Raw genomic sequence first — 23,723 nt, 5'->3', positions numbered from 1 at the left:
CGAAGGTTACAATAACAATAACCTAGATACGGGAAAGCTCTTTAACAAGGAGGTAGAATACTTTTTTAAGATACGTTCTGGATAACCTGTAACTTAAGTATATGTTATTGAGTAACATGTGATTGATATTTATCCGTATATGATGTGTTCATTTTGTTTGAAATAAATTTAACTTCTTTGCGCTTTTGTGTATTTAATGAATATTATTTAATGAAGACAAATGGAACTCAAACTAGAATCAATTACATCTAAATCTCGTAAGTTAAAAGGTTAATGTTTGCATTACCTCTATGGGGAGGAAAGATCAAAATGTAAACTTTCGTTGCCTCTTTGCACAAAGAGATTGTTTTTGTCAAGCAAATGGGTCCAATGACGAACTAGTGGTATTTGGCGTTTACTTTTAAATCATGTCCGGTGCCGCATATTCCAATAAAGTAGTTATGTCATCAAATTCTTATTACATTCTATTCTATGTTAATGTAATTTTAGGCCAATGAAGACAAATTATATCTAAGAAATGAAAATTGAGTTACATAATGCTATGTACAACGCAAATATAGTTTTCTCTCAGTCCGATGTATAGAACGTCGACGTTCATTTAGCAGTACAATAACAGCAAAATTGGCCCTTTCAGTGGTTGGACCATATCTAAAACTTCTCTTTGCATTGTTCAAAAAATAAATATTTATTATTTTTCCAGTATTCAGCAAAATTGAGGGAACCTGTCGCCTTTGTGGATGTTGTTCAAATAGTAAAATGTATGATATATTTGATAATAGCAAAGACATATTGGAACAAATTAGTTTTTGCCTGCCAATTATAATACTAGCACACGATCCTTATCCCCAAAAAGTCTGCCACTCATGTTTTCATGGGCTTGAGGCAACGGTACGTTTTATAAAGAAATGTGTAACAACCGATAAAAGTTTCAAACATAGCGATGAAGTGTACACAAGGTAAAGTAAAAATAATAATCTTAACATTTTTAGAATGCATAAGTAACGTAAATAATTAGCTAATATTTGTGTAGGTATCTGTACAAAACCAAAAAAATATGTGGCTTCATTTTATGTCGTTGATTCATTCTAGAATAGGGTGTAAATTGATTACAGGTGAAAACGTAAGTAATGATAAGTTAGAGTTTGGCTGAGGATTCCTCTGAATCCAAGTCGTCAGCTATTCAACACAACCACTTCTACAAGCTAAGTCTTGGAAGAATGTTAGGCTGGAACGCAAGAAATTTATCTGAATTGAATCCTTATAGAAGTGGCTGTCCACTTTCTTTTTCAGTGATTCATTGAATGTTTATACCGATGAAATCCCAATGTAACACCAATGGGGTGTGGCGCTGTAATAAGGAATAAAAATAGTTAATCCATTTTTTTAGAAGCTGCAATAATAGTAACAGTTCTCAAAAAAAAAAGCAGATGCTTGATAGGAAAACTAGTTTAATTTTTGTTTCTTACAAATAAAACAATTTTATTTCTTGCAGGACTATTAATATCAATCGCTTACCACTTGACGGACCAACAGAATGTGAAATCTGCAAAATTCATTTCACTGATATGAACTTATTTGACAAACACATAGAAGAACACAAATCCGAATTGGAAAGTAAGTGTCAATTTACGGCATCTTTTCAAGGTTTAAGTTAATTAGGGTAAGGATAAAGGTTATTACATCAAATAATTGCTGTTTCTACATTATCCTTAAAAAATACATTCTGATGATGGTTGATGGTGATAATTTTAAAAATTAGGCCAAACAGAACAAACAAAATATCCTGTTATAACGAAGGTTTTTAATAGCATTATAGTTTATGCATTATTTGAGAATACAACTTGTTCTAATAAAATTCAAAAACAAAACAGTTACTTTGTACAAACGATGCTAATAAAAATAAATATTTTGTGTAGGTTTTATCTGCCAAGAAGATGAAAACTATCATTCCCAAAGCAAAAATCACAATATCAAATTATTTTCTTCAAAAAGTAAGTTAGTAAAAGATAATTCTAGCTGCCTTCAGAAAACAATAAATGGATTAAATTCTAAGAAAGAAATTTCAGAAACTGACACAAAACGTCATGTAAGATGTGATGAATGTTAATTTACTAATAAGATTATAATTTTAAATGCTTACTGAAAAGAAATGCAGAAACAACTACTTCTATTTTTAATGGATCATCTTAACTCAGCTTAAGTTTCGAAATTGTTTCAGGAAAAAAAATCAGATGCTACATTTGACAGTGAACAAGTACATAAACAATCTAAAAAAATATATACTTGTACATTTTGTCTTGAAAATTTTCAAAGTCACAAAGAACTGAAAGTTCATTATTCACAAAATCATAATTCAACTGGAATTGCTGGTGGTTGGTTTTGTAAATTTTGTAATAAAAGTATGACTACCAAAGTGGGTTTATTAATTCACGAAAGGATACATTATGGAACGAAACCTTATATTTGCGAATGGTGTGGACATGGATTCAGGTACCAGATTTATTAATTTATATTTGAAAACTAAATTTTCATTTCTAATCTCATGTTTTTATTTGTATGGTTTTTAGATCAAGAGCTAATCTTACACAACATCAGGTGATTCACACTGGTGTAAGAAAGTACGCTTGCCCTAGGTGCAATAAAAAATTTTCAAGAAGATCATTTGTGGCAACCCATATGCGCGTTCATACGGGTGAACGTCCATTTTGTTGCGATATTTGTGGTTATCGCTTTACCCAAATAGGAGATATGAGGCGGCATCGTAACAAACATCAAACTTACTCTTCGTATACTTCTAATGTTAAGACAGATCAGTTAGCTATAGAATAGCCCTAACTTCAGCTTAACTGCTGAAATGTATTTTATTAATATAAGATAGGGACGAGTACAATATGTAAATAAAAACTTTGAATCCAGTTTATTTTAATTTTCATTTGCTTTCATTTACGACTGATAACTTCTGCGGCAAAGTCCTACTTTGCAAATAAAAAGCCAGAGCAAGGGATCAATTTGCTGGTTCGATCCTAATCTTACATTTTCTATCTTTAGGAGCCCACTATCTGGTAATAAGGTAATGAAAAGTCTTTTATAACGAGTGAACCCTTATTAAAAGGAAACACTGTTAACGAAAAACAAAATGAATCAGACGTAACATTTTTATTGATGGAATTATTTTGACTTTCCTTTTTTCTGGAAAGTGAATTTTTGAAAAAAACTATTTTGTCTTGGAGTGCCATAACATAGGCTGCCCTACACTACCATTGTTTAATCTGAGTATGTGCAAGCATTCGTAGGAAAACTGCTCCCACCAATTCGTATAAATATTCTCATATTATATTGTTAAAACTATACTAGTGACCTTGCTAAAGATATTGATTCTTGCATGTCATTATCTTTTTTCAATTTTTTAAAACATGAAAAATTAAGTGTTTTTGAATAACTTTTATGTATATGTGAGATAAAGCTACTAGAGTTATCACATTAGATTTCAAGTAATAAAGTTTTTTTTTTTTATTAACAACAAAATACATTTTCATAATTTTAAATAAATATAAATGGGACTAACATTTTTTTTACCAATTTTATTTATGTTAGTGATATCTAGCTAAAGAACATATAATAATAGGTATGCATAATACAGTTAACATACGTAAGTAAATTGATAACTAACGTTTCTAAAAATGTAATATTGAAATGAAAACATAAAATTGTTTCTAAAAAAAATTTAGCATTAACATAAAACTTTTTTTTCAAAATAAACAATACTTTCATTGACACTGGATTAGATTTAGATGAACAAAAACATTTAATGATCAATTTCTAAAGTCTTGTTGTACCTGGGATAAAAGAATATAAAACATAATACGTGTGTTTTTTTTCTAAAAACTGGAGCAGAAGAATGAAACAAAACATAGATTTATGTAATTCGAGACCAACTTTAGGTCATTGTAGCATCAATCTGTTTAATCCAAGGCACAGTCAATTTTATTTTCCTTCTGTAGTTTGGATCCTTAGCGATTGGATTTCCTTCAAGGTACACGGTAGCTAACTTTTTATTTGAAGTTAGTTCGTCCAGGCTCTTCCAACCAGATATATTGTTATTGTTAATCTGGAAAAAAAAACATGTTTATTATTTATCACTTAACCACAAAAAAATCGCAAAGTTACTAGCTGAAATTACTATATTTCAGTATATAACTTAGTACATACAGTTAGATAAGGGGTGATTGTCAAAAAGTGCACACAATTACATTAATGTAATGACAATTTTTTTCCTATAAAAGTTACAATTTCCAAATTTTCTATAAAATAAAGGGCATATCCTCGTTTACAACTATAAATTTCTTGCCCAACGCAGATTACTTAGTTTTCGAGAAAACCCTTGCCGAAAACGGTTAAAAATGGTATTTTTAGAAAATTAGTTTCATTTATGTGCATTGTTTGATGTAAATCAACTACTAATTAACACAAATTCCAATTTTAAAGAAAATTCTAACTAGTACGTATTACTAAAAAAAAGTCATGTGAGTGTGCATATCAGATGTTAAACATGAAATTGGAAATTATGGTCAATTGAGCCGATAATTTCCGACAAAAATCGATCGCATTCGGCTGGTTAGAGAGAAGAGAGAGAATTGTTATATAAAAAACCGGCTAAGGCTGGATGGGTTAGAGATCAATGGTTTTCTTGGAAATCACTTCTTTTTCCTAGAATTTTGCTGTTCTCTAACCCATCGGTCTTTGATGGTTTAGGTTTAGTGAGAATTTACTTCTCTTTATTTAGTTTATCCACTATATCTCAGGGATGGATACTCGCAGAAATTTCAAATTTGATATTTCGTTCAAAAGACACTAAAGGAAGTGGTAATAAATTTTTGGTCAAAATAGGTATACCGGAAGTATCACTTTACTGAATAGATTTTTCGCTTTTTTAACTTTTTTTTAAAAACCGCTTGTTCAATTTTCTTTAAACTTCTTATAATTATAGCTCACAAATAATTCTATAACTTTTATAGTTAACACTTTTTGGTATAAATCAATTAAGGACATTATTGAGGGAGGTAGTAGTTAGGCATTCCAGAAAGAATACCAGTTCGCTGTAATACTTCCCGTTCAACTTTTATTAGGATTAAATGTGAAACTAAAATTCTGTGTTTTAAGAATATCAATTCAGAACATGCTATCCGTTCCAACTAAAGGCTTAGAGGGAATAGCATATGCTGTAAACTGGTGATGACAATAAAAAGATGGTTGGGTAGATTTATTCAAGAGAAACGGAGAAATATCTGCGAGTCAATCACCTACATATTGACAATATTCTCCACGATTGCAGACGAAGAGTTAAGGAAATACATGAAGTGTAGATTGTTGCCAAGCCTGCTGCAGGTATTGACTACGTTACCTCTTTGTTGCTTACACCATTTTACTAACTTGAAAGGGAGTCTTAACTGTAATGAGACATACCCCAATTGAACGGTCTTAATACTACTAATGAATTATGTGAAATCAAAACCAAAAGGCATTTAAATTGAAACAAAAATTAAACCGCAATTTATAACTTATTTTTGTATGAAAGGCTTTGATCTAATAACTAGCAAATTAATCATTTACCCAAAACTCCGTTAACTCTACCAGGTGACTTAGATTGCCAATCTTTTCAATCTTATTGACTGCTAAATCAATAGTGTTTAATTTCAAGTTATCCTCAAGACCTTCGATCACTACTATGCCATTTTCAGACAAGTACAACTCTTCTAAATCAAAGAGATCATTCAAATTCTCAATCTTAGTAATTCGATTACACTAAAAAAAAATAATACATATTATATTATTTTAAAAAATTAATTGAATGAGTTTAATTAAGTACAATCAACAGAACCAATGTATTTCTTTTTAAATTATTGAGGTTCTTTCAAATAAAAATACCTAAGCTTTCGGCAATTATGAATTTATGTTTAAACACAAAAAACTGAATACTTTCATTTGAAGAAAATGTAACAATTTAAAAAAAAAAAACATTGCTATGGTCTTAAAGAAATAAATTTAAACAATATAACATATACCTGAATACTCAGCTGCCGTAGATTTTTCAAGCTACTTATGTTATCAATTTTAGTTATCCTATTCTTCCCCAAAAATAAGCTTTCCAATTCTTCTAAACCTTCTAAATTTTCAATGGTCTGTAAATGTTTGTATTTCTTTTATATGTAAATTTAAATACTTTAATGTACTGATAGTATAATCATAACTATGTATACATACCCGAATTTTATTGTTTCCTAATTCTAGAAGTTTTAATTTGCTGAGATGATTTAAATTCTCAATTTTAGAAATTTTATTGGTAGATAAAAATAATTTCTCTAATTTAGGAAGTTTCTCTAATCCGACTATCTCTCGTATTCGATTAAAAGATAGATCTAAAATCCTATATAAAAACGAAAATTTTGATTAACTAAAATTGTTTTTCATTAATTAGTCACAAATATTTATAAAAATTAGCAATATTCATACTCAAGATTAACAAGGCTTTCTAATCCTTCTATAGCAGTAATTTGATTTCCATACAATTCTAGTTCACGAAGTGTGACCAGAGTTTGTAAATTTTCAATTTTTTTAATTAAGTTCCAACGAAGATATAAGTGCTGAAGGCAATTTAATTTTTCAAGTTCAGCTGCTGTTAACTCACGGATTCTGCTAAAATTTAAATCCAACTCCTGCAAAATACAATTAAGGATTATTTTATACTTATTTAAAATTTCAACAAGGTGATTAAGATGTCTAAATAAAAAAAAAATCATTACCGTAGCATTAACATCGATAATTACTATTTCACCAGGTGGTTCATCTTCTTTATCACCCACTCCTTCATTTCCTGTACAATAAAGCAATTAAAAATCTTAATGCAGACACAAAGGTTTATAATGAAATAGCAATGTTTGTCGAAAACAATCGAATTTGCCAAAAGATTCTTACTAAGTGTTTTAATAGGCATACAAATTTGCAATCACTAAAAATTCTAAGCATTTACAACTACAGACAAGATCTGACAATCTCACATTTGATCTTCACGATAAATTTTGTCCTGCACGTTTACCTAAGTGAGTAAAATACCTACGATAGCGTGCACAATCATTATTACAATGAATCGACAGATATGCTTGTTTTTAAACTGTTAAGATTAAAATAAAAAAAACCTTAGTAAGCAGGCACTTTGGGTTCTTGACGATCCAGCGGAATCTACGCCTAATAATAATAATTACACACTGCATGGTTAAAAGATGAAAATTAAACTTCGGATACGTATATCCACAGGCAAACTCGAGCATATCATAATAATACACAAACGTTTTCACACAGAACACTTTACAGCCACCTTCAGCCAACACACAATGACATTAACAGAACCATAATGGCTTGACTTTTGAGTAACTCCCTCTTGAAACTACTGCGTGCTTAAAATGGATACACAAACAATTTGTTTTGCATTAACAAACATAATCAAAATAAACTAAACTACCTACACTAAACAAAACTTGAAACCATTTCTAAATTCATGTACATGAAATATCAAAATTTAAGTAATTCCTACTATAAGAGCAATTTTAATATTTGATTGGGAGAGTGAATAAATTACGCACACTGAATACCAAAAAGAAAAAAATAATAGCTGGTAACAGAATTAATTTTTTGTTTATAAACAGATAAAATTAGGTTATGTCAACTGACAAAAACCAAGAAATTGAAAGTAATTTTTTTTTTACATATTGTGACCATTAGACAGGTAACATGTAATTTTATCAACTCAAGCTAGACCTTCTGAAAATAACTGTAGAAAAAAAACTACACAAAATTATTTAATAATTTTCATTATGGCACCAACTTGAACTTTGTAATATTTGAACACGTTGAGACGCTCCTTCTGAGTTTTTTTCTTCTGCGTTATCTCCTTTCGAGTCACCTGTAATATATGCGATGGAATTAGGTGCAAAAATATTCTTTCTCCATACTCTTCTATACAAATATAACAAAATTGAATACATACTTGAATCAATCCCATTCATTTTCACTTTTTTGTGACTTTTTGCAGTCACTATTATATTTTAAAAAAACTGAAATCTTCCACAGACTAACACAAATCACCTTTGTATCCCAGAATACCGCCCAACATTATCATATTAATTTAGTGTTTATGCTCTGAAAAAGTAATATGAAAGTAACATAATCAAATTTAATGAAATTTTCTTTTTTGTACGGTTTATCACCACGGAAACTTTAAAAATGCACTCTTTCCTTCAAGCACTCTTGGAATTTTAACTATAATGACCAATTACCACAATTTGCGTATTCCACTGGCACTAGACATTGACAGGGAGCTAGGACACTGGAGTCCTTATTCTCTTTACTGATTCAGAGAAGAGTAATCGAACAGGCGAATATCGATTTAAATATTAAGTTGAAAAAATGTTTTTATTTATTATCACGTATTTATTAGTAAGGAAAAGCTATTCATTATTATTATTATTAGGTGAGATTAGTGGAGGTTTGGCATAAAATCTCATGTTTGCTGATTATTTATGGCGAAAGGTAATAAGACTGTTACCCTAACACAGAAACACAAACACACTGCAGTGTGTTTACACAGTGTACGGTGTGCTTTAAGTGCGGATAGCCAAGTGTTTGTGAAAGTCAAATGTTTCAAACATGAACTAAAGTTAATTTTTTGACTTAAAAAATCATAATGGAGTTAAAGACTCCAACGCCAAAACGGAAAGGAAGCCATATAAAGAAATCTGCACCACTGCCAGTTTTAAGTGATGGTGGTTCATTTTTTGATGAATATAGTAGTTATGGAACATTTACTGGATATTTTAATGGAAATTCAGTGATAGTAGATCATCCAGATGAAATTAAAGCTCTTTATAAAATGGTAATTTTTTTTCTACTTTTATAATTTGATATAGCTCTTTTATTTTTTCTGTTTTGTTAGGGAAAGTGCGAACGTGTCAAATTTTCAGTATCAAGTGTAATATTTTTATACCTGCTTTTTTGTTGTGTGTTAAACAGTATTACTAGTACAAGATATTTCTCAAGTCAAATTTTGATAAAGGTACCTTTTGTACCAGCACTGCATCTGAATGAGGTTAATTCAGAAGCCAACAGTTGTAAGAGCGTTTGATTTCATTGACTTGTAGCAGACATCATATTGAATGACATCTTAGGCCCTCAGTTTTGAATTATTTGCAAATAGCTGTAACTACTTGGTAACCATGTATTTTTTTTGCAGGGCTATTTTGGAAAGGCTTCGCTTTCAAAAGGTTTTCCAAATTTTGGAAAGCAAAAAATAAACGAACTTAATGTATTGAACGAAACGCAATGGCAAAGAAGAAAAGAGTGGTCTGATAAACTTCAAAAACTTATTGAAAATCTTGAAGTGAATAAAGCTAAAGGCGAGTGTAATAATAGTACTAATGACGAAGCAAAAGGAAGCACATCAAACACAACGAACTCTCCTATGGATATCGATAACGATACTGTCCATTGCAATGAAGGCAGCAGTGTTTCTAATCTAAAGGAATCGCGAATTGAATTAGGAAGCGATCAGGAATTGTTGACTAAAGAAATAAATCTTTCTATATCTAAGGCCCACAGCTTATCAGAATCTGCTAATGTGGAAGATGTTTTAGTAGTTGATGATTGCAAGGATGCTGATAATCTATTAAAATTGAACCCTCATATTGAAGTTGAACCTCTAAAGACTGTGATGGAAGTTTTATACTTGTCATTGGAGGAATCTTTCTTCCTTAGCTTTGCTCTAGGATGTCTTCAAGTCATGGACCTTACAGGAAAACCTTTATCTCTGTTACAACTTTGGCGTGTGTTTAATTATTCTCAATCAGATTTCATTGAAAATTATGTTGCATATCACTATTTCAGAGCTAAAGGATGGGTTGTTAAATCCGGTTTAAAGTTTGGAGGAAATTTTAGTAAGTTCCATAATTCTTTTCTTTTTTCTACTTTGATTTTGAATTTAATTTGATAATGGATAGATAATACGTAAGGTGTCAACTAGCCAAAGTTTCCCACTATTCATACCTATAAGGATGAAGTTTGACTTCTAGAAGTTCTTTTCGCCGAACAGAATTGAAACAATATGGCGTTCCTCCTCTGGCGAAGATGCATTGTTGCGCCGTAAAAAGATATAAAAAGTCCTTTTTGATGGCCAAGAGCCTATGGTCTTGAATTGCCAACGCAATATAATTCATTTAATGTGTAATTAGAATATAATTCAAGTTTTTTTTGTTTTTTTATAGTACTGTATAAAGATGGACCTCCTTTTTACCACGCATCTTGTATAGTTTTAATAGAAAATATTATTCCAAAAGATGCTGAACACGTTAATAACGAAGAAGGGCATTTGACTTGGGATAAAATGAATACTTTGAATAGAATGGCTGAAACTTGTAACAAGGTATTTTTTTGAATTAGCAAGTTTATATATAAGTAATGTAATTGAATTATAATATTTAATAATTAAAAACCTTAACTTCATTTTAAATACTTTTTATGGTGTAGTGGGAATTGTTCCACTTGTACGCTGAAGAGCAATTAGCATGCCGATACGCGGCTCTGCAAGATGTGATAAGGGGTCAATAAATGGTTGATGACCAATCCACTCTTTGCTTAGATGGCCAATAAAGTGGACATGTAACGTTTAAATTTGTCGGAGTAAAAGGAAAAAAAATCTTTCTTCATAAATATCTGCAGGCCTTCATTTGGGAGTTCTCCTTATTATAATACAATAACTTGATTGATTTGGAAGTTGGCATTCTTCTTTTTTTTTTTTTTGCATTCATGGCCACTGCATTATAGTTCTTCCTTTTCTCTTCATGAATCGTCAACATCTAAGGTTATTGGCGCCCGGAGCTTTTTTCAGTGCAATGCCGGCCTCCGGACAGTGTTCTTTCGTAACAGACAACACTCTCCGTCACCGGACAGTGAGCTGTAAGAAGCTCCTAGGAAGAGAAAAATCTAAGGGTCAGCAGCTGGATTCGAACCCGGGAGTCCAGTACGCTAATCCCTTCCCTCCCACTTTTTATTAAATTTAGTTTAATATATAGTTTACGCAATAAATTTAAAGCAAAATATTTTGCTAAATAAAATAAAGAAGGTAGTTAGAGATCGAATTCTTGTTTTTTTTTTTTGTTTTTTTAAGCGTATACGATTTTTTTTTAATTTCTTTTTAATTGTAAAAGTACTTCATTTTTATGTTTAACGTTTTTCTGACAAAAATTGCTTTTTCTAAGAATGTATTGAAGGATAAGGGTTTAATAACATTACGCTACCCAATTTTCCATGTGTTAACATAAGCGTACAACATAACGCATTCATGTACCCCTACTCATCTATTAAGTGTAATCATTAAATTTGAAACGGTTAGCTAAATGTTTGTCTTTTTTCAGGAGATAATTGTTTGCAAGATACAGTGGCCCCAAATGACAAAAACCGATAAAGAACATCCATTAATATTAAAGAAATTTAAAGTAAAAGAATTGTTGCTGAGGCGATGGCTGCCTTGCCAGAAGAATGAAACCGATACGCAAGTCTAATTGGTTGAGATTAGTGAAAAAACAATTAATAAATTTGTATTCTAGTCAGTGGATCATGAAGAAAATAAGTTTACGTATTTTGTACTTATAAAGAACTTTTACAACCTTCTCATAAACAATAGACATTCTTTGCAATAAAAACTTCAAATTAGGAAATCTTTTATTAACATTTTTTATTATTTAAAACAAAATAGATTTTTTTTAAAAATATTGCTACGAAAAGGTATGCTTTATTTTAATTATTTATCCATTTTTAATTTCTGTTTCACTCCAATTCCAGTTTTTCTATAAAAAGATCTCTCTTCTAGATATTCATGGCGGCATTCATTCTTGAAATCTTCATCATAGTACCATTTTGTAAGGCATGACCGCATTTTTTCATTTTCCGTTCGGCATTTATAAACCATACTAACTCCGTTTTTCAAGCAACACTGATTAAAATCTAAAATAACAATTACAAATTTAAAAAACAGATGTAGTGAAATGATATAATTTTATTGTCAGCCTGAAAGGCTGAAGTTATTCCTTGACATCGCAAATATTATTTAAAAATTGAAATTATACGTCATAAGTAATAATTGGCTAAGTTATTCGAATGATATACAGTGTGTCACTCCAGATCCACAACTTAAGACTTCATTGACGTCTTTGAGTAGAAAATGTCGAGAAGAAATGGATTCCTAAGTGAACTAACTATAGATATTCAAAGAATGGCAATGGATTTTTTAGCAAACTTTTTTTTTACTAATTTCTATCTAAAATGATATTCCCAAGTACAATAAATATCTGGGGCTACATAAGGATAGTCTCTCTCTCTGTGTGTAAAAGGTACACATTGTGTTAAGTGTGGTAATATATTTACATACCGAAACAATAATTTTACACATCTACCAACTGATTCGAAGAAAGTTTATTGTTTCCCTAAAGTAGTATTCCGCAGGAGAAGTGGACTACTCATTTCTAGCGTCTTGGTGACCTTACGGCTTATCACAGTTTAAAATACCTGATAAGATACATTAAGAAGTGGTTAGTCAATATCAACTCAATAGACAACTCAAATAATAGGCCAACTAAAAGTTTCATTCTATTAAGAATCAGATTAGTCAAGGAAGTAAAAATCCAAAAGGCAAGCTTAAGAAAAAGTACATCATGTAGGGCATAACTGAAAATAAAGTTTGTTATCTAAATGATCAAGAAATGCGTAAGAAAGTAAAGCACTTTCAATTACTCTGGTATTTGTGGGTAGCTCTTTACTCAAATATATATCAAGAGCATTAATAAAGATCAAGTACTGCACCTTCAACTTCTAAGTTACATTTTTCTTTACGCGCCTTTTCTCTCATCTTCTTTGGAATCATTACATCTATTTCAACTCTTCTAAGTCTTTTATCATCTGGATCACCTGAAAAATGATCAAATATTTAAATTTAAATAGTGTCTGCGAAATAGAATTGTTATTTCTTCGTTGAAAAGTATTTTTCGTAAGCTTTTCAACAAAACTTTACGTTTTTCTTTTTGTCACAAATCAATTTCTACTAAATGCTTCCTGCGCTTTACATGCACTTGTCTCTCCAAAAATACTGGATGCAACGTATGAAGTTGTGAAACTTCCCGAAACCGGTTTGCCAAATGAAAAATAACTTGGCGCCGTCTAAAATACTGATACAACATTAAGAATGCTAAACTATACAAGAATTCATCACTAGGTACTGACAGCTCTACCTTATTAAATAGTATTAATTACACACATACTATAATCCTTTAGACAAATATTGGTTTAAAATAAAATTATTTTCAAGTTAAACTGAGGTCAGTTTTCTATACTTACCTAATCCTAGAGGCCCTTGGCTCTTTTCTTTCAAGGTAGAATTCAATTCTTGTTGACCAACCATTCCAGGATTTGGGAATCGAGTTCTTTAATTTTTTTTCTTAAATGAAATTAAATTCAATAAATCATGAACCAAGCGCGTTTTAATTCACATCCAAAAGTAGAATTATTACTTGTTTACATATAACGTTATCACTGAGAGGTTAAAGTATGGTTTTGTGAAGAAAAGTAACCACAGTGCGTACTGTACATGACCTAACATTAAGCTTTACCATTTGTGTTAAGAAACAAAACAAAATGAAGAAAGTAATCAATAGTAATATAATTATTTAATAATTATTGATAGTCTTCTGAAAATCTTGGAACTTTGCCCCCTCCAAGCATCAGTCATTTGATAAAACAAAAAAATGGTTTTTACTTCTCTTACTGCTGGTGAGGAAAGTATTGCGCTTATGCGAAATTTTCAAAATTAAATTTTCTGCTGAAATAACTGTTGTGAAAAAGTTAAAAATAGTCTGAATGGGAGTATGATTACAAAATATCTTAAAACAAAAATTAAAGAAAGCTAGAAAGCTGCAATTTTATATTTGATTTTGTCCCACTGGAGGACGATAAAAATGTTCCAACTGGTACTACTAATTTCTAGATGGCTATTTGCTTTTCGGAGATTATCTCGGCAATAGTTCCTCAGATTTTCTTTAAACTCTGCATACACATCGTTCTTATGTTGGTCTACAATGCTTATTCCAAAAATTCTTCTAGGAAAATTCAATTAAGGGATCTTCTATCTTGATTGTTTTTCTGGCACTAAAATATCAGTCATTGTGCACAATTTTTCCATTTAGAAAGAGGAATTCGCCAGTGGTGATGAAAAAGCGAAGAAGCAAATATAGCACTGAGAATTATTACCTTTATTTATCCGAAAACACGTACATATGTTTATCCTACCTCTTACGGCAAATTCTTTAGTATACAAAGTTCCTAAGAGAGAAACATCTATGGCTATTTCTAAAAGTCTGCCACAGAGCGATTCTCATTTTTTCTAATATCTTTTATCCTTCCTTTTATCAAAAAAGAGTAAAAAGGAAAAAAAGAAATTGAAATCTTGCTTAATCATCTTTTATTTGTTAAAATAATGTTTTCAAAAATATGACATTTATAATATATTTATCTTTGATTGACTACATTTTCATAAATAACTCGCAAGTTTAAAATTTCAATAAATGTAAATTTCTTGTTAGTAAATAAAAATAAAGTTTACTACATTAAAATACTTTGTCCTTTTTTTCTACTAAAGCTCTAATATTTTACTTTTGTACAATAACAATTCTAATAAATTCCTCTTTTATTTACATTTAAAAATAAATTAGCACACAATATTCCTCCAGTAATTGCACCAGGTAAATAGTCTTTTGTAAATCTAAAACATAAAATATGTATATTTTACATAATTATTTAACACAATAAGAGTAAATAGAAATGTAATTTTTATATTACCTTTGATTGTTCCACAGCCGTTTTACATCGTCCTAAATAAAACAGATTATAATTAGTTCAGTGCCAGTAAAGTGTAATAAGTACTATGATAAAATGAGGAAATTATACAATTCAACATCTAGAAGCATTATTAATTCATCTTAAAATCGTGCAGTTCCTGTTTACATCCTTAATTGAGGATTTCTCGAAAATTTACCCGTTGGAACTCAAGCCCTTTTCTTTAATTTAACAAGATCGGTTAGGAAGGGAACAATTGCATCTTGTGTTCCTAAAGAAAGGGTAACATCTTGAATGCTCAATAATCAGCCATTATAGAAATTAAAAGAATCCAACACAAACTTTTCCCTCAAAATAAGTTTAATAATGATTTTATAAATGTTTAAATGTTTTTTAAACCCTAATAATTTTTTTTAAATCTTAGAATACATTCGAATCAATTACAGACCTTTTTCAATAGAATCATTCATTAAAGAAAATATAATTGTAGGCAATAACATCAGGCCTAAAATTAAGATTCAGTTTTATTTTGTCGAAAAATTATTGAAGAAATTTTTATTTCCATCAAGTTGAAGTAAAAAATAAGGGCTATAGCGTGCACTGTTTAAAAAATCAATGCAGACTTTTCCGAGGTGACTTTTCTAATAGGTAACTGTAGGCAATGAACGATAGCAACTTTATGCTATGGTACAAAAAAAAAATCGAACCACATTTATCTTCGTAGAAAGATGAGTATAATTTACAGTATAATAAACTAGCAATTACCTGAATTGTTCCAAAAATTCCATTGTCTGCATTTTCTACAACAATATAATCTTCCATAAATTTATTACTGATTTGAGGTTTCAGCAATTTGCTCATGAACTCTAATCCTCCAAACAAAGATACACCCAATACATTGACATTTGCGAGCAACTGATTAAAGATAGAATAATTGTTCAACAAGTGATTCATTGGTTTATTATTCGAGATTTTTGAATTGAATTTAACATTAAATGTTGACTGCCTTCTCTTAATATCTCTGTACATTGTTTCTGGACGGAATGGAGGTTCCTCTTCTGGCGAGAATTTGTTCAAACTATCTTTAACTGTCATTCTAACAGCGATGTTTCCTTCCTGAGGCCGAATGGAGCGGATTGAAGCGGTTTCAACTGGTAACATTCTGCGAGAATTATCTATACTCTGCACATTGCTTAATCTAGAAAATGTTCTCCTATTGTTTCTCAATGTCCTAGAATTTAGATAGATATCATTCCTTAAATTCATAGAATACTTCAATGAGTTTCCGTCTTTACGTTCGATAGAGGACATATCGGTAAAACTCGTAGGTACTTCAAGCGCAAATTTCCTAAATAATGATCGTTTGAAGCCGCTTCGGCGAGAAGAAACCAAGTTCCGCCTTCTCTCTTCAGATTTACTTCTTTGTGATTGTGAATGAAGTGTATCAGTGGTTAAAATATTTCTTTCTTCGGAGTTTCTCTGAATAATTCGAGTTGAAATGCTAATGGTTCTGGCCTCTGACATACGTCGTTGAGAACGACTTATGGGAGTGCCACTAGTTGGAGACATAGTAACTGCAGACTGTCTCTGTGTTGCTCGAGTTGTTATGAGATTCCGGGCCAAATTTCTTCCTTCATCAAATCTTTGCTCAGATTGTGGCATTGTAGTCTTTCTGCCCACAGAGATTGTGCTAGTGCGCATTTTTCGAACCGATTCCCTCGATAAACTTCTCGTTTCTTCAAATCTTTTAACTGATGGTTGCAAGGGTAATCCTCTTCTATCTTCAGAGTTTCTTTGAATCTCTTCTATTTGTCTTGCCAAGTTTCCGACTTTATTCCTTTGGTTTGATCTTTTTAATGGTGTTTCTCTTGCCATAGTTCTTGTGTCAGCAGTGTTTCTTCGAATTTCTTGCACTAACGGCATTTTTTTGCCCAAACTTCTATTTGCAGACCTAGTTCGATGTGATGGCATTAATGATGTTTCTTGGTCTAAATTCCTTATATTTTCAATATTTCCTAATATTCCTCTAGTCAAACTCCTTCTGTCTTCAAACCCTCGCTCTGACCGTGATGATATTGCTTCTCTGATTCCAGAACTTCCATACTCAGTAGTTTTTTGCATCTCTCGCTTATTCAATACCTGTCGAACTAAATTCCTTTCTAACCTTTCTTCTGAACGCCTAAACTTTAAATCTCTGGCCCTAATTCCATTTTCCTCAGAATTTCTCAGTTCAGTACGTCTTAATGAACGACCTATGGTTAAACGTCTTTGGCTATCAAATGTGGCCTTCATTTGTTTTATTGATCTTTCTCTGGTTACAATCTTTCTGCCAACAGAGTTCTTTTGTAATGGAATCTCGTTGGTCAAACTCTTTCTACTAAGTCGTTCTGAACGAAAAACTTCAGTTCCTTTTACTTCAGTTACTCTTTCATTAAACTGTCTTTCTATTGTTCCAGGTACTGCTACTTCCCTAACCAAAATCCTTCTATTAACCCACTTAGCAGGATGTAAACGAATTGATGTAGAATACCTAATTTCTGTACGTCTTCTGCCTTCAGAGTTCCATTGAGTGGATCGTGATTCTTCACTACTTCCATCCTCCGAAATGCTTCGATGAAAACGAGTTAATACAGTCTCTCTCAACAATCTGTTTTTGTTATTGGAAATCCTTCGCTGGGAATGTGTTAACGCTGTTTTTCTGCTCAAGCTGTAGTCATCAGGAGAAACACGCTCAGAAAGTGGCTGGTCAGAAATTCGTTGAAAATGTTTGAACTCTTCTCTTTCCTTTAAGCTCATTTTATTTTCAATATCACTTTTCTGTGGAAGTATGGCCACAGTTCTTCTACTTATACTTTTCCTATTTTCTGATATACGTTGAGAACGAGTAAATTCTGGCACTCCTGGCAAACTCCTTCTACCTTCAGAAACTCTTCGCTCTGAAAGTGTGGCAGCAGTTCTTCTAGTTAAACTTCTGTATTCAGATATTCCAGTAAACTCTGCCTCTCTTGTCAGGCTCTTTCTTTCTTCAAAAAGACTTCGCCGTGAATGTGTGTCCTCAGCTCGTCTACTTAAACTCCTTCTATTTTCAGATGAACGTTGGAAACGAGCAAATTCTCTAGTGGAGCTTTTTTTATCTTCAGAAACACTACGCCTAGTGGGTAGAACCGTAGTCTTCCTAGTTAATCTCATTTTCTGTTCAGATAAACGGATAGATTCTACCTCTCTTGTCAAGCTCCTTCTATCTTCAGAAACACTACGCCGAGTGGGTAGAACCGTAGTCATCCTAGTTGATCTCATTTTCAGTTCAGATAAACGGATAGATTCTACCTCTCTTGTCAAGCTCCTTCTATCTTCAGAAACACTACGCCGAGTGGGTAGAACCGTAGTCATCCTAGTTGATCTCATTTTCAGTTCAGATAAACGGATAGATTCTACCTCTCTTGTCAAGCTACTTCTATCTTCAGAAACACTACGCCGAGTGGGTAGAACCGTTGTCTTCCTAGTTGATCTCATTTTCTGTTCAGATAAACGGATAGATTCTACCTCTCTTGTCAAGCTTCTTCTATTTTCAGAAACCCTTTGCTGTAAAAGTGAGGAAGCAGTTCCTCTAACCAAACTCCTTCTATCTTCAGTTGAGCTTCGTTCTGAACGTACATTTTCAGCCACCCCAATCAAGAATCTCCTGTTTTCAAAGTTATTTCGATGAGAACTTATTAATGTTTTAGCTCTACTCAAACTCCTTCTATCTTCTGAAACACTTCTCTGCGATTGGGTTAACGCTCTTTCCCTTGTCAAACTTCTTCTATCATCAGGAATACTTAGTTTTGTCCACGTTAAACTTATCTCTGGGTTCAACCTTCTCCCGTTTTCAGAGACACTCCGCTGAGAACGAATTATTGAATCTTCTCTGGACAAACGTTTTGAATCTACAAATACTCGTCGTTCTGCACGTGCTAATATCTCTTCTTTAGCCGAACTCCGTCTGTCATTCGATTTAGTTTGTCGTGAACGGGTTAAATCAATCTCTCTGCTTAAACTTCTCCTATTCTCAAAGATACTCCGGTAGGACCGAGTTGATGCTGGTTCTCTAGCTAAAGTACTCTTTTCAGAGACACTTCGTTTTGACCGCGTTAACGCTATTTCCCTGGACAAAATTCTTTTATCTTCAACGGAAATTTGTTCAAAACGTGTAAACAATTGTTCACCAGTCAAAATCCTGCGCGCTTCAGACGATTTTCGTTGTATACGAGTATAAGTTGCCTCTTTGGCCACACTTCTCCGGTCTTCAAACCTTCTTCGAAATAGCAATGTTCTTTCTCTTGTCTGGAAATTTCTTTCTTCAGTTCTTTGCATTGTTGATGATTGATGGGTAGAACTCTTTCTATTTTCGAAATCCATTCGTGCTAATCGTGTTGAATCAATTTCTCGTGCACTTTCTGCAGCATGTCTTTGCAACGAACTTATTGATAATGAATTTTGGACCATAAACCTATCTTGAGATTTGCTTCTTCCTGAAGTCACGTAAGCTAGATTATTTTTACTTTCAGGAATTCTGTTGTTCTTACGCTCTCTTCTTTTATTAGCCAAAGAAGGATGTTCTCTTTCGGAAACAAATGTTCGATAACGCTGTCGTTCAGAGTTTCGTTCGTATCTATCATTCCTTCGTGCTGCAACATTCCTTCTTTCAAAAGATTTCTCACGAATATTTCGTTCCAATCGAATTGTTTCAATCCTCGTTCTTAACTTATTTACCCTAAAAGTGCCTTGCTCATCATCAGATCTCATTATTTTCTTTTGGACAGACTGTAATCGTTTATCACTTTCCGAAGACGAGTCCTTTATTTGCTTGTTATCCAATATTTGCATTACAATGGCATTATTTGACTTAGGATTTGTGCCAAATTTTTTGAAATTTTCCAATTCACTTGTAATTTTGCACGTCATCCCAAGGTATTTAGTTTCAGTGATATCATTTGGGAAGCAGGAGTCATTTCCAGTATTCATTTTCCAGAAGCCGAATGCCACGTCCTTGTCATTTTTTTCACATCCAATTCTTTCGCAAGTATCATTTGGTAACCTAAACAAATATTGCCGTTATATTAGTTTTCATTTTAACATTTTATTTATTGCTTGAAACTCATTTAACGCTTAAACTTAGTGAATAAACTGACAAAATCTTTGGCCTGTTTTGAAATTAGTTCTTCAGAATATATTTACCAACAATACCATGATTGTTATGTTTTTGAAACTTACTTTTTATTTATGAAAGTTACATTTATTAATTTTTTTTTTACTTTTTATTTTTATTTTTTGTAATTAAGGTGCATTAACATCTGAGGTCGATGGCACCCAGATTTTAGTGCAATGCCGGCATGCGGACAGTGCTATCTCACTAAAGTCAACATTGTCCATCATCGGACAGTGAGCTGTTAGTAGCTCTTTGGAAGAAAAAAATCTAAGGGTCAGTAGTTGAATAAAATAGCTGGAATCTAACTCGAGATCTCTTTTATTGTTAGAATATTACTGATAATTTACATTTTCATTTCAGTTGCAAACATAAAAAATAACATAAGGTGAACAATTTTGAGGTATAAACCGGAAATTTTAGGTTTAGAAATAAGAAAAGGCAAGTTTTCTTATTGTTTATAGCCTAAGAGCATTCATTAAGGATTTTCTACATCCTTAAAAAAAATCCCCTTTTTTATTCAGAAGTAAAATGCTTAAAATAATTTAATTTAAAATAAAATTATAAGTTTTTTTATTATTAAACTTTAATTTTATTATTAAAATTAATATAATAAAATAATTATTATTAAAATTACTAAGTTTTATTTCAAAATAAAACTTACCAATTCTGTTTTAGAGTTAAAAGTCTGCAATACGGTTGTACATCCCTGTTCTCTTGTCCTTTAAAAGCGATTGTAGGGCAAGCCAAAAATAATAGTAGAAAACCAAGTTGATGCAAACATCTTGCACCCGGCAAGATTACCAGGCGGGTTTTTCTCATCTTAGACGTCCCTATTTTAAAATATCAAGAAATAGGAAAAGCAAAAAATGTGGTTGTAGCATTGCTATAAAAAAAACTGATTTTGATTTTGCCTAACGAATATATGTATGCTGCGGTGACTTAGATATTGATACTTAGATAAAGAAAGCATGAGATTCAATGTATAATGCATACATACATTTAATATTTAAGTCAACTGGAAACTATACTTTAATTTTACTTTTAAATCAGCTATTAGTAGATTTAATTTAACAGCATAATAATACTTAAAACAGTTTTAAAAATGTTTAAACTAAAATTATAAAGAACAAAGAGAAAGAAATTTTTTTTCTAGCTCCATAAGTTGGAGTATTAATAATACAAATTTAAAATAAAAAATTCTTGCTAAATAGAGTGGCATTTCTTAAAATTTACGAACTCAATCGAATACAAAATTTAACGCTCCTTTTTGGCCTGCTACAGTAGCAGATGTATGCGAATGAGTTTCAGAAACTGAGAGCTAAAACCGAGAAAAAGTCTAGGAAGCCCTCTCAAATCGTGTACATTTTCTAATTGTATCATATTAAAATTTTCTTAACTAATGTTTATACTAAACTTAGGAAATATAAAATGCTGAAGAAGATACAAAAATGTTATTTTAAAAAATGTCATAATAAATAGTGTGAAAAGTAGGATATTTTTCTTTGAAATTAGTAGGATATTTTTTGAAAAGCCTGTTCAATTTTTTTTTGTTTTTAAATACTTTTGTTAACAAAACTAATGTATTATTATAATACGTTAGTTTATAATGTAACATGAAAGGGCGTTTGCTTAAGAAAACTGCAACCATTGTAAAATACGGTCATTTAAAAATACACAGTACCAAAAATTTTATTTTTAAATGAAATAATTGAATCTATAGCCGAATTTTCACAAAATTTTCAAAATAAAAGTTTTTGATGGATAAAGAAAAAGAATAATTTTAATTACTTTATTCAAATACAAAAAAAAAATACTTTCTTTGCATTAAAGTTAAACTATAAGAATAAGGATGGCCTGAACATACTCACAGAGAGTTCTGTTGTCCAGTACACTCGGGCACAGACTGAAGAAACAAGCGGAACCAACTATGCTTTTATACTGAATATTGTGCGTAGGATATACCATACAAATAATGGGATCATCACCACAGTACTCTTGTAATTTATTACTAACCCGATACCCAGGTGTTGCTATTGAAGGTTCAATACCACACTTCACTGCTTTAGTCCTTAACCCAATTATGATACACAACCCTTATCTGCGGTAACCACACACAAGGGCTATGACGCAAGCAACAAATGTCCTGGAAATCCAATTTCCAGAAAATAGTTTAAGGAAGAAAGGAAAAATTTTATATATCTTTTAAAGTTGTTGGTTACAGTAAAAAACTAGACCTCAATATCAACAAAATAAAGGGGAATATATAAGACATTTAAATTCAAATGAAAATAAATTAAAAAAATGTAAACTATTTTTAATATATTATTGCCATTTTATTATTGTTTTAAATTTACAATAAATCTCAAATTTAATCAAATAAATGAATGGTGTAAATATTCCCTATTAAATTACAAAACTTGTCAACAGAATGCAAGAGCAAGTTTTTAAAAATCATTAAGAAAATGATATACTTCATAATTGTTGGCGATGGTAAATTAAATTTTAAAACACAGATTGTGCTTAATATTAATATTTTTATTCAATTTCAAGCTAAAAAATTATGTAGGCGTCCGCGGCTGTGGTGCATAGCCAATTCTTTCATGAATTTTTGCATTATTGTTGAACATAATTTTATAAGTCCATGCTGGAGCATTCTGTGGAGATGGTGCTCTCTCATTGTTTGATTCAGTGGCCTGTCGAATGGTATTATATTCATTTATGTCGTCCAGTTTTAGTTCAATTCGTGTTGGTATGCGCCGAATCATTGTTTTACCTGTAACAAACAAAATTAAAAATAAATAATACTACGGTAAGCTAAACAGTATAGGGTTTTTCAAAAGATCTGTTCATTTTAAATAATCATCTTTTCTTGGTAAAGGACTAACTAGGGTTGACGCTCGTGACTAGCAGTAGAAAGAAAGTGTTCTAGTTGCTGTGAATTTTTTCTTTCCAGTAAAGCATCCAACATTGAGTGCAATGCATTGAGTGTGGTCAATGATCGAATATATATACATAAAGGAAAATGCAAAAATATTAGTTCACATTGTTTTATGACTATTAATTCAAACAATAATGAAGCTCTTAGATTTCACAATCAGACCAGCCCTTATGTATCAATACTTAATATCTGCAGTGCAATGCATTATTTTTTGGTGAACATTACTTCTAAAATTCACTCACACGTCACACCATATTAAACATACATTCAACACCTCTAGTCTAAAAGAAAATTCAAAAGTAATTTTCGACCAGTACTCGATATTTTCGGAAGGAGACAAGTATACACACATAACTTAAACTTACGAATTATAATTTAAATCAAGATTCTCAACTCAGCCAATCAAAAATTTCATTCATCCAGTAAAATCATTCTCTAGCTGTGACACATCCCTAAGTGACAAGCGACGCCTCAATTTTCTTGCAAGAAAACTTTTATCATATTTACATTTAATAAAGGAGAATTAATAACTTGGAGGATCACTTCAATTTTAGCCACTTGTACTGCTGATAATGAAATTATTTTCCAAGTATTAAAACTTTCAAGTGATTCCAATTAAACTAATTGTTTATCAAATTTTATCAAATCAGTATCCGCAGTACTGACCAA

At 31.4% G+C, this 23,723-nt stretch overlaps 5 protein-coding genes across 8 annotated transcripts; 2 read left to right on the top strand and 3 right to left on the bottom strand.

Annotated features, from left to right (window-relative positions):
- Positions 1-116: 116 nt before the first annotated feature.
- LOC141450968 (uncharacterized) lies at positions 117-2,915 on the top strand. 3 transcript variants are annotated; one of them, XM_074121921.1, is made up of 6 exons: positions 117-257; positions 701-956; positions 1,493-1,614; positions 1,917-2,086; positions 2,219-2,490; positions 2,568-2,915. In XM_074121921.1, the coding sequence occupies exons 1-6, from the start codon at positions 221-223 to the stop codon at positions 2,827-2,829; spliced, it is 1,119 nt and encodes a 372-aa protein (XP_073978022.1). In that variant the 5' UTR covers positions 117-220; the 3' UTR covers positions 2,830-2,915. The 3 variants fall into 3 exon arrangements, with proteins under 3 accessions (XP_073978022.1, XP_073978024.1, XP_073978025.1); XM_074121923.1 differs by lacking the exon at positions 117-257 and adding an exon at positions 283-434; XM_074121924.1 differs by lacking the exon at positions 117-257 and adding an exon at positions 301-437.
- Positions 1,782-8,472, bottom strand: LOC141450969 (uncharacterized). 2 transcript variants are annotated; one of them, XM_074121926.1, is made up of 9 exons: positions 8,331-8,472; positions 8,042-8,193; positions 7,880-7,957; positions 6,801-6,871; positions 6,511-6,713; positions 6,262-6,424; positions 6,063-6,179; positions 5,611-5,802; positions 1,782-4,108 (listed from the first exon to the last, which is right to left on the bottom strand). In XM_074121926.1, exons 2-9 carry the CDS (start codon positions 8,058-8,060, stop codon positions 3,938-3,940), a joined length of 1,014 nt encoding a protein of 337 aa, XP_073978027.1. In that variant the 5' UTR covers positions 8,061-8,193; positions 8,331-8,472; the 3' UTR covers positions 1,782-3,937. The 2 variants fall into 2 exon arrangements, with proteins under 2 accessions (XP_073978027.1, XP_073978026.1); XM_074121925.1 differs by having other exon boundaries at positions 8,042-8,366.
- Positions 8,473-8,598: 126 nt separating this feature from the next.
- On the top strand, positions 8,599-11,769 carry Tsen2 (tRNA splicing endonuclease subunit 2). The gene is made up of 4 exons (XM_074121920.1): positions 8,599-8,926; positions 9,284-9,983; positions 10,311-10,468; positions 11,460-11,769. The coding sequence occupies exons 1-4, from the start codon at positions 8,738-8,740 to the stop codon at positions 11,604-11,606; spliced, it is 1,194 nt and encodes a 397-aa protein (XP_073978021.1). The 5' UTR covers positions 8,599-8,737; the 3' UTR covers positions 11,607-11,769.
- On the bottom strand, positions 11,749-13,822 carry LOC141450975 (COX assembly mitochondrial protein homolog). Its single transcript, XM_074121936.1, has 3 exons — positions 13,435-13,822; positions 12,904-13,008; positions 11,749-12,048 (listed from the first exon to the last, which is right to left on the bottom strand). Exons 1-3 carry the CDS (start codon positions 13,496-13,498, stop codon positions 11,846-11,848), a joined length of 372 nt encoding a protein of 123 aa, XP_073978037.1. The 5' UTR covers positions 13,499-13,822; the 3' UTR covers positions 11,749-11,845.
- A 715-nt stretch (positions 13,823-14,537) lies between these two features.
- On the bottom strand, positions 14,538-22,330 carry LOC141450963 (uncharacterized). Its single transcript, XM_074121913.1, has 5 exons — positions 21,985-22,330; positions 20,778-20,946; positions 15,694-20,005; positions 14,932-14,963; positions 14,538-14,854 (listed from the first exon to the last, which is right to left on the bottom strand). Exons 1-5 carry the CDS (start codon positions 22,079-22,081, stop codon positions 14,764-14,766), a joined length of 4,701 nt encoding a protein of 1,566 aa, XP_073978014.1. The 5' UTR covers positions 22,082-22,330; the 3' UTR covers positions 14,538-14,763.
- Positions 22,331-23,723: the final 1,393 nt, after the last annotated feature.

This window comes from Rhodnius prolixus, unplaced genomic scaffold (assembly GCF_049639745.1).
Source record: "Rhodnius prolixus isolate KJV_2025 unplaced genomic scaffold, Rpr scaffold_8, whole genome shotgun sequence".
Taxonomy (NCBI): domain Eukaryota; kingdom Metazoa; phylum Arthropoda; class Insecta; order Hemiptera; family Reduviidae; genus Rhodnius; species Rhodnius prolixus.
The sequence above is the reverse complement of the archived record's forward strand: the minus strand, read 5'-3'. Positions and strand labels throughout refer to the sequence as shown.

Bases quoted from the DNA above. Each gene is read 5' to 3' on its own strand.
- Tsen2 (XM_074121920.1), top strand. From the start codon at position 8,738: ATGGAGTTAAAGACTCCAACGCCAAAACGGAAAGGAAGCCATATAAAG. The intron at 8,927-9,283 runs GTAATTTTTTTT...TTTTTTTTGCAG, and splicing joins TTAAAGCTCTTTATAAAATG to GGCTATTTTGGAAAGGCTTC. The intron at 9,984-10,310 runs GTAAGTTCCATA...GTTTTTTTATAG, and splicing joins AAAGTTTGGAGGAAATTTTA to TACTGTATAAAGATGGACCT.
- LOC141450975 (XM_074121936.1), bottom strand. From the start codon at position 13,498: ATGGTTGGTCAACAAGAATTGAATTCTACCTTGAAAGAAAAGAGCCAA. The intron at 13,009-13,434 runs GTAAGTATAGAA...ATCATTTTTCAG, and splicing joins CCAAGGGCCTCTAGGATTAG to GTGATCCAGATGATAAAAGA. The intron at 12,049-12,903 runs GTGCAGTACTTG...TTGTTATTTTAG, and splicing joins ATGTAACTTAGAAGTTGAAG to ATTTTAATCAGTGTTGCTTG.
- LOC141450969 (XM_074121926.1), bottom strand. The intron at 6,714-6,800 runs GTAATGATTTTT...TGTATTTTGCAG, and splicing joins TTATCGATGTTAATGCTACG to GAGTTGGATTTAAATTTTAG. The intron at 6,180-6,261 runs GTATGTATACAT...AAACATTTACAG, and splicing joins TAGGAAACAATAAAATTCGG to ACCATTGAAAATTTAGAAGG.
- LOC141450968 (XM_074121921.1), top strand. From the start codon at position 221: ATGGAACTCAAACTAGAATCAATTACATCTAAATCTC. The intron at 258-700 runs GTAAGTTAAAAG...TTATTTTTCCAG, and splicing joins ATCAATTACATCTAAATCTC to TATTCAGCAAAATTGAGGGA. The intron at 957-1,492 runs GTAAAGTAAAAA...TATTTCTTGCAG, and splicing joins AGCGATGAAGTGTACACAAG to GACTATTAATATCAATCGCT.
- LOC141450963 (XM_074121913.1), bottom strand. From the start codon at position 22,081: ATGGTATATCCTACGCACAATATTCAGTATAAAAGCATAGTTGGTTCC. The intron at 20,947-21,984 runs GTGAGTATGTTC...ATTTTAAAATAG, and splicing joins ACTGGACAACAGAACTCTCT to GGACGTCTAAGATGAGAAAA. The intron at 20,006-20,777 runs GTAAGTTTTATT...ATATTTGTTTAG, and splicing joins TTAACTCTAAAACAGAATTG to GTTACCAAATGATACTTGCG.